This window comes from Felis catus, chromosome F1 (genome assembly GCF_018350175.1).
Source record: "Felis catus isolate Fca126 chromosome F1, F.catus_Fca126_mat1.0, whole genome shotgun sequence".
NCBI lineage: Eukaryota > Metazoa > Chordata > Mammalia > Carnivora > Felidae > Felis > Felis catus.
The window spans coordinates 40,503,425-40,521,134 of NC_058384.1; the positions used below are offsets into that span (position 1 = coordinate 40,503,425).

General features: G+C 42.1%; 1 protein-coding gene across 1 annotated transcript; it reads left to right on the top strand.

Moving 5' to 3' along the window:
• Positions 1–2,857: 2,857 nt before the first annotated feature.
• Positions 2,858–17,488, top strand: TIMM17A (translocase of inner mitochondrial membrane 17A). The gene is made up of 6 exons (XM_003999370.5): positions 2,858–2,983; positions 7,426–7,525; positions 7,644–7,707; positions 12,787–12,915; positions 13,709–13,819; positions 16,609–17,488. The coding sequence occupies exons 1-6, from the start codon at positions 2,958–2,960 to the stop codon at positions 16,692–16,694; spliced, it is 516 nt and encodes a 171-aa protein (XP_003999419.1). The 5' UTR covers positions 2,858–2,957; the 3' UTR covers positions 16,695–17,488.
• Positions 17,489–17,710: the final 222 nt, after the last annotated feature.

Below are 17,710 nucleotides of genomic sequence, written 5' to 3' on the forward strand. Positions count from 1 at the left end.
CTTTGCTGACAGCAGAGAGCCCAATGCAGAGCTTGAACTCACGAACCATGAGATCATGACCTGAGCCAAGGTTGGCCGTTTAACCGACTGAACCACCCAGGTGCCCCCTGCCTTAGTCTCTCTACTCCCCCATGGGACCAGCAACCCATCCAGTGACACCACCATGTTCCTTCCTGCCCACACCTTTGTTGCTGTCATTCCCTCTGCCTGGCTTTCTCCTCTCCACTGATCAAGATCTGACCATACTTCAGGCTGTAGCTTACGTTGCAGATTGTCAAGCACATTTTTTGATCACCTTCAGGCCTCCAGGGCTCCCTCTCTCCTCTCACTTCCTCTAGCACTTACCATATTCTATGTCACACATTTTGGCATTTTATCATTTTGACCCAGCTATTTCTCAAGAGTGTGTTCTTTCTTCCCACGTACATTTTGAGGACCCTGAGAGTAGCAACCATATCAATATTTTATGTACTCGCTCTACCCTAATCCTAACACTAAGGACAATCCTGAGCACCGAGTAAGGGTCTTATAGTTGACTGGGGTTATCATCCCTCTAGTTTCTCTCTTGGTTCAGCATTGCCTATGCACCCTTGATATCTATTCAATGCTCATCTTTCCCCAATCTTAGCTCTCTCAGTGACCCCTCCCCCCAAGAATGGTCTAATTGTACAAGAGTGGAAGATGAATAAAAGCGAATTGTGGGAGGTGGCAGGGGTGGATAATTACTTCAGAGCCGTGTCACTGCCAGACGTGGCTACTTGATAGAGCTCACCTATCCAGGTGGCTCCCTGAGGCACGAGGGATGATCTCCCTTTCTTTACCTTGTTCCTCACCTTGGTCTCCCCTTCCTTGCCCCTTGTGGGGAAATCTCACGGCAAAACAGGCCCCTGACTCACAGTTCTTTTAGTTCATACATGGAGCTGTTTTCCCCAAAGCAATACCCAGAGGACCTGGATCACAGGGGTTTCAGCAGCAGTCTCTGGCGGGGCCCAGAGCACTAACTGTCACCAGTACACACTGCTGTGTCGGATCACCAGCTCAAATGCCCCTCACCTTTATTGTGACTTTGCTCTCAAGGACCCCCATTCCTTTCTTCTATCATTCCTCAATGTCTTTGGCTATCCTTTCAGTGAGGGCCACGGCAGGTCTTCAGACTTCTTTCGGACTCACTAGGAGGAGATTAGGGTACCTAGTTCTCTTCCAGGACGTTTCTTCACTCAGATGGAAATGGGTATTTTTGAGGGAGGGGTGACATCTTCCCCTCTAGCCAAGGCTAAGTCCAAGGCCTTGCCCAGCCAAAACTGTCCTCTTACACCCTGTTATCTGTTGAAGTGAAAAGAAAGAAAAGAGTGAGAAGTCTGACAACACACGCTGTCCATCCGAGCGGTGCCTCCCAGAACAGTAAGGGACTTTAGGGTAGGGACTGTTGGAATGAAGTGAGCTGGGTAACCACAGCCTCAAGTCTGGCCCCCGGCTTGTAAACTCACACACTCAGTATCATCACCATTCCTGCTGATTGATTTGATTCAAAAGAACCCAGCTCACAAGAGGCAGATGCATAAACCAATATAACTATCAAGTGGACGAGAACAGTTGTGAGCACAGGCCAGGGGATTCTCTCTTAAAGGAAAATCTATTCAGAAACCAAATAACACTCAGAAGACTGCATAAGGAATATGCAATAAGAACAAAGGGAGGTAACTAGAACTAAGGAATATTTCACTTGGGTCTTGGTGAGATCAGGGAAAAAAAAATCTTTGCCCCATGAGAATGCACATCTTTAGTTACTGAAATATTCATACCCATCAGGTCTGAGGTACTGACTAAATGTTAAATTCTTGCTCTCTGTCTTCCTCTTGTTGTCCATCTCCTACATTCTCTCTTCAGTCTGCACAATTAATTAGATTTCAAGGTTCTTAATTACAGTCACACATTCCAAAAAAGTCGGGAATGGAGAAGAGCTCCTTTAACAGACATCCTATGACTGAGGTTTTGTTAACTGTAAGCTAAAAGAGGTTGATAAGGGGCGCCTGGGTGGCTCAGTCGGTTAAGCGGCCGACTTCAGCTCAGGTCATGATCTCGCAGTCCGTGAGTTCGAGCCCCGCATCGGGCTCTGTGCTGACAGCTCAGAGCCTGGAGCCTGTTTCAGATTCTGTGTCTCCCTCTCTCTGACCCTCCCCCGTTCATGCTCTGTCTCCCTCTGTCTCAAAAAGAAATAAACGTTAAAAATAAATAAATAAAAGAGGTCGATGGGTCCCCATGCTTTTGGGCTCCTCTTTTCTGGGCTAAACACCCCTCATCTTCTGGTGATCTTTTGGAAGGTGGCCCGGAAGAGGCTGTTGTCGTTATCCCTTCAAATCGAGGGCCCCATATCGGTCGGAGAGTTCACGATGGTCCAGATAAGTTCATTTCAAAAACATTTATCGAACATCTATCACATTCCAAGCACTGTGACTATAAGGGACTGTGACACTGTCTGCCCGAATCCTGCTCCTGCTACGTGTAGTTTGTAAAAGCTTCACACACCATGTCGAATTGGCCAGCATTGATTCCCAAGTTGGCAGCCAAAGTACTAAAAAAAAAAAAAAAAAAAAAAAAAAAGGAAAAAAGAAACATATTTTTAGGAAGTTTGGTGAACCCTAAAGGAATAACGCCAGGTCAGCTCAGTCCTCGGAACCTTCAGTGACCAGGTAATTTGAACTCCTCGCCACTGGGTTGCGGCCAGTCTACGTAGCCAAGACTAGCAGCTTTCGGGGACCCGGGCGGGGCCAGCTCTGCCGCGTCGCGCCGCTGCCCCGCCCTCACGCTGCCCCTGAAGTCCAGGCTCCCATTGGTTGCGGGAGGAAACGGTGAACCAATCCACATAGACTTTAACGCCCTGCTCTCGCGATCACTTCCGCCGCTAGGGTCAGGCTCCGCCCAGCTTGCCCGGCATCACTCGCGCCGGTGGAGTCAAGATGGAGGAGTACGCGAGAGAGCCTTGGTGAGCTTTACCACTGTCCTTGCTTTTAGTCCTGCCCCTCTGCTCACGGTCCTCGTTCTCCCCTGCCCAGTCCCCTGAGGTGCAGGCCGGCCTCAGTCGCAGGCTTGTCGGCGTGGGTTTGTTCACCGTAGGCAGCACCGTCTTGAGCAACCAGTCGGCTTCTCAGTCCTGTGCTCCCTGGGCGGCATGTGACAGCCTCGCCGCCTCCAACCTGGCACTCTGGTGACCTTGCGTTGGATGAGGAGGTCCAGACTTGGGCTAGTGGGAGCCTCGGAACCTGCTCCCAGCCCAGGACGCGGTCGCCTTGTGCGGGGTTAGTAATAATCTCCCCTGTACGCTGAGGTGACCTTGGACGCGTCCCCGTGCCACGCTTTGATCAGTTCCTGTGTTGAAGAAGGGACAGTAGGGCTCTGAGGGAGTGCCATTCTGGAGGCATTATTTGTATCGGGGGATGTGTCCGCAGGGCTAAGCATTTCAAATGTGTGGAACAGAGATTTTACCCAAAGGGACTGGATAAACTCCTCTAGGCAGGGGCCTCGTATTCGTGCTTGGAATTCTCCCTTGGTAGACAAGGGGGACAAGAATTATCTGGAAAATAGAGATAGTAGCATGTGTTCTTTGAGAAGCCATGAACAGAAACTCACGTATTCATTCAGTATTTGAATGAGGTCTCTGTGCTCACCACTTTATAGGTTCAAAAGAGTAAAAGCATGAGTAAGTCAGGCACATAAAACGGCAGAATTGCTGTAAGAAGTCTCAGGTTGCCTAACTTTAAGGCTTGGGGGGGGGGTGGTTCTTAAGTGAGAAATCAAATCTTGGTTATTTGGGTTAATCAACTGTTTAATTGTGTGAGAGCAAAAGGCAAGGTGTCCTCAATTTGTGAAGGTGCCCAGGACTTTATATTATTATCTTGCCAGCAGTAGCCATGTTACCTGCTTTGTGCCTTTTCTTTTTTTTTTTTTTTTTAATCCCTCAACTAGGATACAGGGCATATGTTTCAGTACCTCCTGGCTCTTTAAAATTACCAAGGGGCGCCTGGGTGCCTCAGTTGGTTAAGCATCTGACTCTTGACTTAGGCTCAGGTCATGGTCTTTCAGTTGGTGAGATTGAGCCCGGTGTCCCGCTCAGGCTGACATTGTGGAGCCTGTGTGGGATTCTCCCTCCCTCCCTCCCTCCCTCCCTCCCTACCTCCCTCTCTCTCTCTCTTTCTCTCTCCCTCTCTCCCCCTCTCTCCCCCTCTCTCTTTCTGCCCCTCCTGCACGCTCTCGCCCTCAAAATAAATAAGTAAACTCAAAAAAATTTAAAATTACCAAACATAATTATCCTTCTTCCTAAGTCATGCTTACATGTGCTGAATTCAGCACATTGTAGACTGCTGTTATCAGCAGCTGTTGGATATATTTTTTAACTTTGTTGAGTTAAAGATGTTACAATGAATTTTTATCTAATCAATTAGGTGGTCCCTTTGTTTTCTCTTAGTACATATGTCCTGAAGCAATAGAGTCAGTTGTCTGGTTAGTTTTGTAGTGAAAACTACTTTGATCTGGGGCACCTAGATAGCTCAGTCAGTTAAGCATCCTACTTTGACTTAGGTCATGATCTTGCAGTTCACGAGTTTAAGCCCTGCGTCCGACTCTGATGACAGCTCAGAGCCTGGAGCCTGTTTCAGATTCTGTGTCGTCTTCTCTCTCTGCCCCTCCCGTGTCCGTGCTCTGTCTCTCTCTCAAAAATAAATAAACATTAAAGAAAAGTTACTCTGATCTTCTGTACTGCCCTGTTTGATAAGAGCATTTTCTCAAGTCATTCACCCTCAAACTATAAGCATCTTTTTCCTCCCTCCACACCACCCAGCCTCCAAACAGGCATACCATAAGCAGTCTGAATTCTTTCATGGTCTGCCTTTCCATTCCTGTTGTGATGATCTTACCGGCATCCTTATGCCTTTTACAATACCTTCCTACCTCCAGCCCACTTTAATACATCATATGGACTTAATCATCCTAAGTACTTCTTTTATCATAGGTTTCGTTTCAAAAACCCATAGTCTGTATGATATAATGGAAACGATTTAGAGTTTTGAAGTTCTAGATTTTTGTATTTAAATTGTACTAGTTACGTATATGACATTGGGAAATTTACTTAATCTCTGTCTGAGACTCTGTTCACCTGTAAAATGAAGAGGAGACAGGAATACTTTTTCTGCAAAGTTAAGATTAGAGATTCTACAGGAAAATAACCTAACTTTTTTGAAAATCATAGGTCTTATTTGCATTGAAGGCACCTACAACATAGTTAATACTTAACAAATGAAAACTTAATTGTGTTGTTACTTGTTCCCCGTATTTGTATTTACATTCTTTTATTGCTTTTTAAAAAGTTTATTTATTTGAGAGAGAGAGAGAGAGCGCAACAGGGTGGGTTGGGAGCAGGGACATAGAGAATCCTAAACTGTTTCTGTGCTGTGAGTGTGGAGCTAGTCGGGGCTCAAACTCAAGAACCATGAGATCATGACCTGAGCCAAAATCCAAAGTCCGATGCTTAATCAGCTGAGCCACCCAGGCGCCCCTAGTATTTGTATTCTTTTAGAGTCTAGCTTCAATCTTCCTTTTGTATAGCCTGTCACTTCTCTGTAGGAACATTTTGATTCAGCCAGAATTTAGCCAGATTTAGCCAGAAACCATTTCCATCTTGCCTTTGTTTTGGACATCCTCTCTTGGAATACTCTGCTCTCTGATCTGAATCCTGCTGTTCTTTACTGATTATTTTAATCCTCAACTAATAAAATTATTTGGACTAGATCTTTTTTTTTTTTTTTAATTTTTATTTATTTTTGAGAGAGAGAACGAACATGAGTGGGGAGGGCCAGAGACAGAGGGAGACACAGAATCTGAAGCAGGCTCCCATGTGTCAGCACAGAACCCATGAACCGTGAGATCATGACCTGAGCCAAAGTCAGATGCTCAACCAACTGGGCCATCCAGGCGCCCCTGGACTAAATCTTTTAAAGTTACTGGCCCACCACTCAGAGGGAGCCACTGATTCATTCTCCTTTATCTTTTCTCTGTACTTCCTGTTAGTGTTTCTACCATTCTAAAGAAATTTTCTCAGTCCTTTTTAGTTTCAAAGCACTGCTTAAACTGTTAAAGTGAAATCAGATTGGGGCGCCTGGGTGGCTCAGTCGGTTGGGCGTCCGACTTCGGCTCAGGTCACGATCTCGCGGTATGGGTTCGAGCCCCGCGTCGGGCTCTGTGCTGACAGCTCGGAGCCTGGAGCCTGTTTCAGATTCTGTGCCTCCCTCTCTCTCTGACCCTCCCCCATTCATGCTCTGTCTCTCTCTGTCTCACAAATGAATAAACGTTAAAAAAATATATAAAAAAAAAAAAAAAGTGAAATCAGATCACCTTGGCATTGTGTTGAACCATAGACTGAATCAGTAGATACTGGGTACGGTGTTGAGAACCTGCAGGTCTGACAGACTCCAGGTGTTGCTGAATTTGCTTTTAGGATCACAAAAACAAACCTTGAGTAGCAAGGCCCCCAAGCATCCTGCTTGTGACAATTGGAATATGTGCCGCGTGAGGGGCACCTGGGTGGCTCAGTCCGATAAGCGTCCAACTCTTGATTTCAGCTCAGGTCATGATCTTGTGATTTGTTGGTTTGAGCCCCGTGTCGGGCTCCGCACTGACACTGTGGAGCCTGCTTGGGATTTTGTCTCTCTCACAGAATAAATAAATAAACTTAAAAAATATATAATGAATTTACTCATTCACAGACTTTTTTATAAGCCAAATTCCTAGAATAGTAGTTCTTGTTCTACTGATGACATTATTCAGATTTCATTGTGTTGTATAAGTTAGGTTGCTGCATTTGGAAGCTAAGTTTACAAATTTAACCTCTAATTATTGGAGATTAGAGTATTCCAGTGTGTAAATGGACCTGATACAAAGTAAAGTTCCAGGTGCTAACTGGGACTCAGTAAACCCGGAAAGAATTTCATACTTTAAAAAATGTTTAAATTTGTCTCCCTGTGCCCCTATTGAATCTTCATTTTGGGGGGTCTCAACTTTAAATTTTACTGCAGCTGGAGAGCTTACTTTGGTCCCTGGGAGATTGGATCAACATTGATTATGATGTAATTTCCTAAATATTTGCTTATTCACTTTTGCACAGTGCCCAACTTAGATGCAGTAATTATTAAGTGAAAATTAAGTGCTGTTAACACTAGGGAGTTAAAGCCAGTTCCATTCCTTATGGCTTGGAGCTGAATAGATACCAATATGTTCAGAATCCTTTATCTTTGTCTACATGTTTATTTTATTGGTTGAAGTAAGCCCTGTATTGGAATCTGTTGTATCCCTTGGTATGTTAGCAAAGAAAGTTTTATGGTTTATGAATGAGAAATACAGTCATCTTTTTATTTTTGTTTTTTTTCCCATTCTTAGCCCTTGGCGAATTGTGGATGATTGTGGTGGGGCCTTTACGATGGGTACCATAGGTGGTGGTATCTTTCAAGCAATCAAAGGTTTTCGCAATTCTCCAGTGGTAAGTGGGTGAATGGTCTTATTTTATCATTTGAAATCGGGGTTCACTAATATCGCCGGTGGCCCTATCAGTGGGTTGGAAATGTATTTCTAATGTATTTTTGGTTGCTTCTTTATAGGGAGTAAACCACAGACTACGAGGCAGTTTGACAGCTATTAAAACCAGGGCTCCACAGTTGGGAGGTAAGCAGAAGTTTTCCATTTGTACTTCGTACTAGCTTTCCTTGTTCATTTAAAGACGCAGCTCTGGTTTTTTTCTTCATTTTTAGCTTATACCAGTTAGTGAGTTTTGTTCAGTGTAACAGCTTGTTAGAAATTACTATAAGTTCTTCTTGATTTATGATTTATTCAAAAAGTTAACTGGAATTGCTGTATCCATTCATTTGAAAATTTTGTCTCTGTCCTTCAAATGCTCAGTGGTATTTTGGTTTTGTTTTTTTCTTCTTACCTAAAAGGAAGACAGTGTGTTTAAAGCTTCGGTTTGTGAGCGTCAAGAGTGATAGCTTCTGGGGTAATATAAAACTGAAGAGAAAGTGATCTGAAGGATTGAGGTTTCGTGAGAGACAAACTGATGATGCTGATCAGGCTTCTCTCCAAGGTTCGGCTTTGGATGTTGCACAGAAGTCATTGCAAAATTTGAAAAGAATTCATTATGCTTTTTAAACTTGGTTATTCAGAAGTTGGGAGAAGAAAGGTAAAAAAAACTTAGAGACTATATTCATATACGAAGATACAGTTGGTTTGGAGAGACCATATAGAACACATGAAAAAAATTAAATACTTTTAGTCATTCCTTAGTAATTTTATGCATCAGAAGAAATAGTCCTGTCTTTGTTTTTAGCAAATTTTTCTTTGGAAGACTAGCTAAGAGCTGCCACTTATGGAGTGCTTGCTGTGTGCCAAGCACTCTGCTAAGGGTTCCACAGCATTATTTTAATCGTCACAATAACATGAGGTCAGTATTATTATCCCCATTTTCCAGATGAGGGAATCAAAGCTCTGAGAGCTGAAGTGATGGTATATCTTTTTCTTTCCTATGAAATAATTATATCCTCTGGAAGGTAAATAGTTACTCATTTTCCTTTCCTTTAATGGTTACCATGTTGTTCAAGAATGATAAGTTGTATTAAAGCACACACCAGATCCTGAATTCCCAGTATATGCAGAAGTCATATAGGTTTTTATATATGTTTTAAGAGCTGCTTCTGTCATATTATGCTTTTTCAGTGAATGAAAAAACAATCAGGTAATGTTACAGCCAAGAGGAGCTTAAAGAGACATGACCATTAAATGTAATTTGGTATCCTGGAACAGAAAAAAGACATAGAAACTAAAGAAATCTGAATTAAGTGTGGACTTTAATAATATATTGATATTGGGTCATTAATTGTGCAAATGCACCATGGAAATGTAAGATGTTAGAAGTTAGGGAAACTGGGGGGCCTGGGTGGCTCAGTCGGTTGAGTGTCCAACTCTTGATTTTGGCTCAGGTCATGATCCCAGGGTCGTGGGATCAAGCTCTGTGTCAGGCTCAAGACTGCTTAAAATTCTCTCTCTTTCTCTCTCTCTCTCTCTCCCTCTCCCTCTCCCTCTCTCCCCCTCTCTCCCCCTCTCTCCCCCTCTCTCCCCCTCTCCCCCCCCCTCTCCCCCCCTCTCCCCCCCTCTCCCCCTCTCCCCCCCTCTCCCCCTCCCTCTCTCTCTCTCTCTCTCTTTTAGTCATTCCTTAGTAATTTTGTGCATCAGAAGAAATAGTCCTCTCTCTCCCCCTCTCCCCCTCTCTCCCCCCTCCCCCCTCCCCCCTCTGCCCCTCTCCCTCACTAGCGCTCTCTCTCTCTTAAAAAAAAAAAAAATAGGGGCGCCTGGGTGGCCCAGTCGGTTAAGTGGCCGACTTCGGCTCAGGTCATGATCTCTCGGTCTGTGAGTTCGAGCCCCACGTCAGGCTCTGTGCTGACAGCTCAGAGCCTGGAGCCTGTTTCAGATTCTGTGTCTCCCTCTCTCTGACCCTCCCCCATTCATGCTTTGTGTCTTTCTGTCTCAAAAATGAATAAACGTTAAATAAACAAATAAATAAATAAATAAATAAATAAATAAATAAATATTGGGGAAACTGGATGTGGAATATATGGGAACTCTATATCTTCACAACTTTTCTGTGACTTTAAAAGTGTTCTAAAATTAAACAATCAGGGTGAAATAGAGGAAGAGTAAGTTGTGGTATGAGTGAATTGGGATTGTTTATTTCAATCCTTGGGAGTGGTTTTTTAAGAAAGCTATTGAAAAATCTTTATGGTGCCTTGCTTTTTTAAAAATACTGGCATGAGGGGTGCCTGGGTGGCTCAGTTGGTTAAGCATCTGACTTTGGCTCAGATCATGATGATCTCACAGTTTGTAGGTTCCGGCCCCATGTCAGGCTCTGTGTTGACAGCTCAGAACCTAGAGTCTGCTTCGGATTCTGTGTCTTCCTCTCTCTCTGCCCCTCCCCTGCTCGTGCTCTGTCTCTCAAAAATGAATAAATGGTTAAAAAAAATTAAGGGGTGCCTGAGTGGCTCAGTCCATTAAGTGTCCGACTTCAGCTCAGGTCATGATCTCGCGGTTTGTGAGTTCGAGCCCCGTGTCGGGCTCTGTGCTGATAGCTCGGAGCCTGGAGCCTGCTTCCAATTCTGTGTATCCCTCTCTCTCTGCCCCTCCCCTGCTCGTGCTCTGTCTCTCAAAAATGAATAAATGGTTAAAAAAAAATTAAGGGGTGCCTGGGTGGCTCAGTCCATTAAGTGGCCGACTTCAGCTCAGGTCATGATCTCGCGGTTTGTGAGTTCGAGCCCCGTGTCGGGCTCTGTGCTGATAGCTCGGAGCCTGGAGCCTGCTTCCAATTCTGTGTATCCCTCTCTCTCTGTCCCACTCCCTCTCACACTCTGTGTCTGTCTCTCAAAATAAGTAAACATTAAAAAAAATTTTTTTTTTTTAAATTAACAATACTGGGATGAGGGGTGCCTAGGTTGCTCAGTCAGTTAAGCCACTGACTAGGGCTCAGGTCATGATCTCAGGGTTTGTGAGTTCAAGCCCCCACATTGGACTCTGTGCTGATAGCTCAAAGCCTGGAGCCTGCTTCAGATTCTGTCTCTCTCTCTCTCTCTCTCTCTCTCTCTCTCTCTCTCTCTCTCTGCCCCTCCCCCACTTGCTCTCTGTCTCTTTCTCAAAAATGAATAAACATTAAAAAAATTTTTTTTTAAAATACTGGGATAACATTTTCAATTTAATTCAGTGAGCATTTGCTGAGCTTTTCCAGTCAAAATCCAAGGGACAGGCAACATGGAAAATCACAATTGTATCCTGAAGAGTCTTATATTTTCATAGGGGAAATTTCATGGGGGGACTTTTAACACATCCCTATTATTCTTAAAGCATCTTTTGCATTTTGGAATAAGATACTCCAGGCTCATCGTATACTTACCCTGCTCTATCCATGAAGTCAGCCATTTCTCCACACAGCTCTGGTTCTGTTTAATTGAGAATGGTATTTAGAAGCCAAAATCTGGACACAAAGTGTATCATCGCTATTGGGGTGTTGCTGTTCCCAGGCCCTCTTTATAATAGAGCTTGGGGATGTATGTGTGTATATGTGAATACACACTAACCATGATATAAATATACAAACCCAAATTTATATCTGTACGTACATGTTGAAAGTCATGAGATGACACTTACACTTCAATTCCAATCCAGCTGCACCGGATTTATTCTTACCTTCTCTCTTTTTATATGAATACCTCCCTCCTTGTCCTGCTTGGGCTGTGGCACCCCACATCAGGCCACCCTTCCACAAGGATACACTCAACTCCATGCCTGGCTGTCCTTCCTTGAGGACCCTTCCTTATACTGCTTTGGCTCTGGCTCTTCACACTGGGCCACCCCTCTGTTCAGACAGCCTCCTCACCCTCGGCCACCCATCTGTGCGGACATTCTCCTTGCCCTGCTTGGACTCAATGTCTCCATTCTCATCAGTAACCGTAGCTTACTCTGGCAGTTATTCTTGGAGGATGGGCAAGTTTCACACTCTTTTGAGGGAGTGGGAGAGCCTTGTTTGAGGAGTTTAGTGAAGCAGTTCTAATATACCTAGGCATCAGATCTCTCCCAGGGCATAGAATTACTGAGTTAGAAAACAGAACTAGTTTATTTTTATATAGTATATGATATCTAGTATTGGACCCAGAATGAGAGCTTATGCTATGCTTCAGCTGGTTGTATCTACTAGATTTAGTGGATAGATAATGTGAAAACTGGGAAAGGATTTTGGTGATGATTTGGGTCTGACATTTGATGGAACCCAGTGTATTGCCCTTACTAACACACCCCTACTACTTTGAGATTTCAGAGGATAAAGAATAAAGTGACTAGAGCTCTTTGGGGCAGTTTTTCTTCTTTAATCATGATAAATATAACAACTCTTAATACGTATAAGTCATGTGTGCTCATTTTAGAAGATTTGGATAGTAAAGCAAGCACAAAGAAACTAAGTCATGTGCTATGTCACCCTGAGATGCTGACAGTTAAAATAGTGTTGTCTTTCTACATTTTGTGTGTGCTTGTGTATGTGTATGTGTGGGTGTTTGTTTTCTATTTGACAAAATGGGTATTGAGTTTAGGAGAGTTTAAGTGCGAAGTAACTTGATTTAGTGTTGGTTTTAGTTTCATGGTTGAGGAATAGAAGGAGAGGGGAAAGATAATTTCTCTCCCCTTGATGTTCCACAATTCTAACTATTTGTATCAGTCACGAGCTACTTTAGCATGTATTGGCTTACACCTATAATACATTCCAGGATAGCTGGATTTCTTTAGTATCCCCATTGGCGATTTCATAGAGTGTATATATGCTCAGTGACACTTAATGAAAGAAAAAATAGAGGTAATGTAGAGGTATAAAAATAAAAAAAGGAAGAAACAGTGTGGCTTTGTTGTGTTTATTGCCTTTTGAACAGAGATACAGAGAGATTTGAATGTGTTTAGCCTGACTCTTCTAGGCCTGCTTATTTCTTTTAGGCTTTGGGCCATTGCTAATTTTCCAGCAGATAAAATACAACCCAAGCTTTATTAAAAAGATAAGTATTCTGCGTCTTGTTCAGTGCTTATCCAAACTTGTGTTTGCATGTATTAGTTTAGAGTGTGAGAGTTTTAAGAATATAGTATTGTTAAAGTTATTTTGAGTTGTAATATTTTAAATATAAGATGAAAAATGAAATTTTTGTTTTTTTTTTTTTAATAAAATAGGTAGTTTTGCAGTTTGGGGTGGTTTATTTTCCATGATTGACTGCAGTATGGTTCAAGTCAGAGGAAAAGAAGATCCCTGGAACTCCATCACAAGTGGTGCCTTAACAGGAGCCATACTGGCAGCAAGAAGTAAGCAATCATTATTAAAAAAGGGGGGGAAAAGTAACCAATCATTATAGACACACTAGTAGAAGCAAGACTTTTTGGAAAACCTTATCTATCTTGATTTAATGACATTGGTAATACATAAAACCAAGCATCGAGTAGTTTAGTATAGCATGAATGTATATGGTGACTTGGGGAGGGGGGTTGGGAATAGGAATATCTATTTATTTGGAATATTTGAGAATGAGAGAGTGTGGAGTTCTGACCTATACAGTGGTTAAGAGCATTTCAAGTTCCAATTCTGCTATTTACTACTGTGTGACTAGGCAGTTTGCCAAACTTTTTGTGCCATAGTTTCCTCATCGGGACTCTAGAGTTAATAATCATACCTGCCACATAGCATTGTTAGGAATAATGAGTTTAGAACCGTCTTTGGATCTTTGGAACAGAAAGCAACTCAGAATTTATGGGGGGTTAGTAGTTTAGGCCAGAGATCAGCAGACTTTTTCTGTAAAGGGCCAGATGGTAAATATTGTAGGTCTTTGTCAACGGATACTCAGCTCTGTGATTGTAACATGAAAGCAACCATAGACTATATGTAAACGAATGAGCATGACTGTACCAATACAACTTTATATAAACAGGCAGTGAGCTGGATTTGACCTGTGGGCCTTAGTTTGTTGACATTTGGTCTTAGCGAGAAAAAAGGTGGGGAGGGAGGGTAGCATGTAGCCATTTGGACAGCTCTTTCCTTTACTATATCTTATATTAAAGTAGATTTCTATTAAAGCAATCTCTTTGTTATTAACATATTCAGATGGACCAGTGGCCATGGTTGGGTCAGCCGCGATGGGTGGCATTCTCCTAGCTTTAATTGAAGGAGCTGGTATCTTATTGACAAGATTTGCCTCTGCACAATTTCCCAATGGTGAGTCTTCTTTCTGCTTACTACCATAGCTCAAACACTGGAATGGTCTCCTGATGTTGAGAGAGAACCTATCTTGTCTGCTAAAATGTGTTAGTTTGTGATTTCTACATTTGCCATGGTTCACGAAGATTACGATACTAGGCCCTGGTTCCATTTGAAAAGGTAGATGTGGATATAGTTATTGTGTTTAACCACAGTCACCAAAATGCTTTACTGAGATGGTTTGCTGTTGATTTTTCTTACAGTTCTCAGTTTTTGTCAGTGTTCGTGTGCTTATTCTAAGAAATTGCCAAGTCGTTTTATGCTTGAAGAAAGGTCCTTGCAGATGTATTAACAATAATGATAGTCGACAACCTCTTACTGTATGTGTATGTGCCATGCCCTGTTCTAGATGCTGGGATATAGTGATGAACAAGGACTTACATTCTGGAGGGAGAAGACACACTAACACATTAACAGATAAATGAGATTTGATTGTGTTGCTTGCTGTGAAGAGAATGAAATACAGTGGTAGAAGGTGGCTGTGTTTGGGAGGGCCACTTGAGGGTTGGCAGGGAAATTTTTTTTGAAAAGTTGGTAAAATAATTTGTTGCTAATTGTTGTTCTTACATGGTGTATGGGGAAAAGTTAAATTATGGGTTAAGTGATCGTTACACGGTCACGGAATATCTGCTTAGCTGTTAAATTGTGCACTTTCTTACAACTGCAGAAAACTTCATTTGTCTGTAAAGGGCTAGCATTCCCTTTGTCTGTAAAGGGGCAATATTCCTTGACATTGGAAGCAAGCAGAGAGATAATTGTGAGGATTTTAGTCGGAAAAATTTGACCTGGCATTTGGGGGAGGAAATATGCAGAAGAGCAACACATGTTGAAAATTATTTTTGGAGCTTGGAAAAGATTCAGCATAGAGTTAGGAATAGATCATAGCTCCCAGTTTGATTTGATTTCCCTCAGGCGCCTAGCAAGAGATTCAGTGTCTTTTTGGCACAAGTGTCAAGCACACTGCCCCGTAGATGCCAAGGATGATCTGGGGACCTCCTGGATCCTGTCACCTTCTGTTTCTGGTTTTTCATCATTACTTCTGAGTTAGTACTCTGTTAGGATAAGCACTTTCTAATTTTGCTTTGTAGTTTGTTTTTACCTACGTTAGTGTGAAAGGCTTCACATAAAACATCAGAAAATTTTCATTTTTTCAGAAATTCAGAGACTGATATAACAAAAACATTAGTTACACTGCCTTTTTTTTTTTTTTTTTTTTAAGTAGGTTCTTCACCCAACACGGGGCTTGAATTCATGACCCTGAGATCAAGAGTCACATACTCTACCGACTGAGCCAGCCAGGTGTCCCATGTTATATTGTCTTATAGGAATTAATCTTGGTTACTTTGCTTTAGGCTTTTTTCCTCAGAAGAGATCTTCAAAAGAAGTGCATTTTACTTGAGACAGGAGATGTGTTTCTGAAAAGCTGTGTTGGGGAGAGGAATCTCTGAAGGAAGAGTTAAGCATATTTTTCCAATTAACTTACATGAACAAGTTTTTAAAACAGTGACCAAAATTAGATAAAACTCTAATAATGGTTACCTTTGGTTTACCTGTTTCACCCAATATCTTCTCTAGTTCTCCGAAATGAACAGAGAATGCCTTTATAGTGAAAAATAAATATATATCATTAGATTGAAGCACTGAAAAGCTTCAGGGAATTTTACCACTGCCCTCTTTCTCTCTTCTTTATAGTTACTTTTTGGTCTCAGTTTCCCTGAAAAAAATAATTGTAATTATTCCCATAAAAGTCTTTTTTTTTTATTTTTAAGAACCACATTTTTTTCTTAGTTCATAGGTCCCCTCCCATCCTTTGAAAACTAAAATATTACGAGACCTGGAGCACCTGGGTGGCTCAGTCGACTAATTGTATGACTTCGGCTCAGGTCATGGTATCTCGGTTTGCGGGTTCAAGCTCTGTGTTGGGCTCTGTGCTGACAGAGCCTGGAGCCTGCTTCGGATTCTGTATCTCCCTCTGTCTCTGCCTCTCCCTTGCTCGCTCTCTCTCTCTCTCTCTCAAAAATAAAATATTATAAAACTTTGATCTACAACAAGCTAGGGAATGTCTTCCCATTCCAGAACTCATTCTCTGTTTCATTGGGTATATAAATTGGATCACTGAGTTCTCTTAAAACATGACTAAGATACTTAAATTAGTGAAAATAATTTTAAATAGCTACTGAAAAGTATGTCAAGAGGTGTGAAATTCTTCCAATCTTTATAGCAGCTTGTTACAGCAATTGCTGTAAAAACTTGAATTTACCTTTTGGGGTGCCTGGGTAGCTCAGTTGGTTGAGCGTCCAACTTAGGCTCAGGTCATGATCTCGCAGTCCGTGGATTTGAGCCCCACATCGGGCTCTGTGCTGGCAGTTCAGAGCCTGGAGCCTGCTTCGGATTCTGTGTCTCCCTCTCTCTCTGCCCCTCCCCCACTCACGCTCTGTCTCTCTCAAAAATAAATAAACACTAAAAAAAAAACTTGAATTCACTTCTTGCTATAATTAATCCATCTGACTTTCCTGGCATAGCAGTTGGGAGCTGTTCATTCTGGAACATAAGGGAAGCCAGTCTGTCATGTTATACCAAATTTGGAGGCACTCTCATGAGAATTAGGCAGCAGAAATTCAGATGACCGCTCTAAGGTAGCACCTTATTTTTGTTGAGTTGAGCGATTTACTCTCTACAAACACTTGTTCTTTTTAATTGTGTAATATTCAGATGGTTTTTAAGATTCTTTTCTTTCTTAATCGCAGGTCCTCAGTTTGCTGAAGACCCCTCTCAGTTGCCTTCAGCCCAGTTATCATCCTCACCTTTTGGAGACTATCGACAATATCAATAGGACTTCTTTCCCAGGATTTCTTTATCAGAATGAGCTGTAGTTCAAGAAGGAATTTCAGAAGATAAGTTACGGTCTGCTTTTAAAACCATAGGTGGGACGGCTATGGCCAAATAGGCTTTGAAGAGACACTTAGCTCTTTTTTCTATTTAAAGGAACATGGCGGGGGGGTGGGGGGTAGATGTGAAAAGATAATACATTTATTTATTCACACTTGGGTTGCATTTGTGATAAAAATAAATGTCTAATATCTTTAAAAGAAAATATAACAAATGCTTAGAAGATGAAGGACCAAAGGGCAAACAACAATGAAGCATGACCATCATTTCCTTGGGGACCTCTCTGCCTGGTTTTGTGTGTTTTGTCAAACAATAAAAAAACTGCTGGAACTTGCTCTTTTAAGACGTAGAGTTCTACTTTCCATCCTCGAATACTTCAAATATTGAAAAGTACATTGAAAATTGCATGTTTTATAGTGAGGCTCTCATGTCACTTGAAGCAAATGATGTATGAGAAGAATTACACATGGATCATCTCACAGTAAATACTTTCTGCTTTGAAGGCTGAGGTAAAATATCCTCTACTTTGAAAGTGAAAATGTTATTTCTTGGTTTTGAGGATGTCGGATGTAAAACTCTTTTTACCTTTGAGGCTCCTGTGTCTTGATTTTTGATCATCAGCAACCTCACCAGAAACAACTTCCTTCCAATTCTATATGAAAAGAATCCATGGGGGCTATAGTAGCACTGGAAAAGTGTTTATTATGTGCTTGAAAATAAAATATATGCTGATTTTAATGTGTCTCAAGTCCCCTGAAGCCAGTCTTCATAAAGGGTATATTTTGGGGTCTGATTGGGTCTGGAAAATAGGTTAGCATTTCAGAATAGGCCATTTTACTGCTTGTACTGGAAATGACATGTGGCCTTACAGAAGGCATGAGGCTGTTCATCTGTGTGAAATGGGGAACAAATCCGTGTGGATGGAGTGAACACACATTTATCTTTTAGCCCAGTGCCATA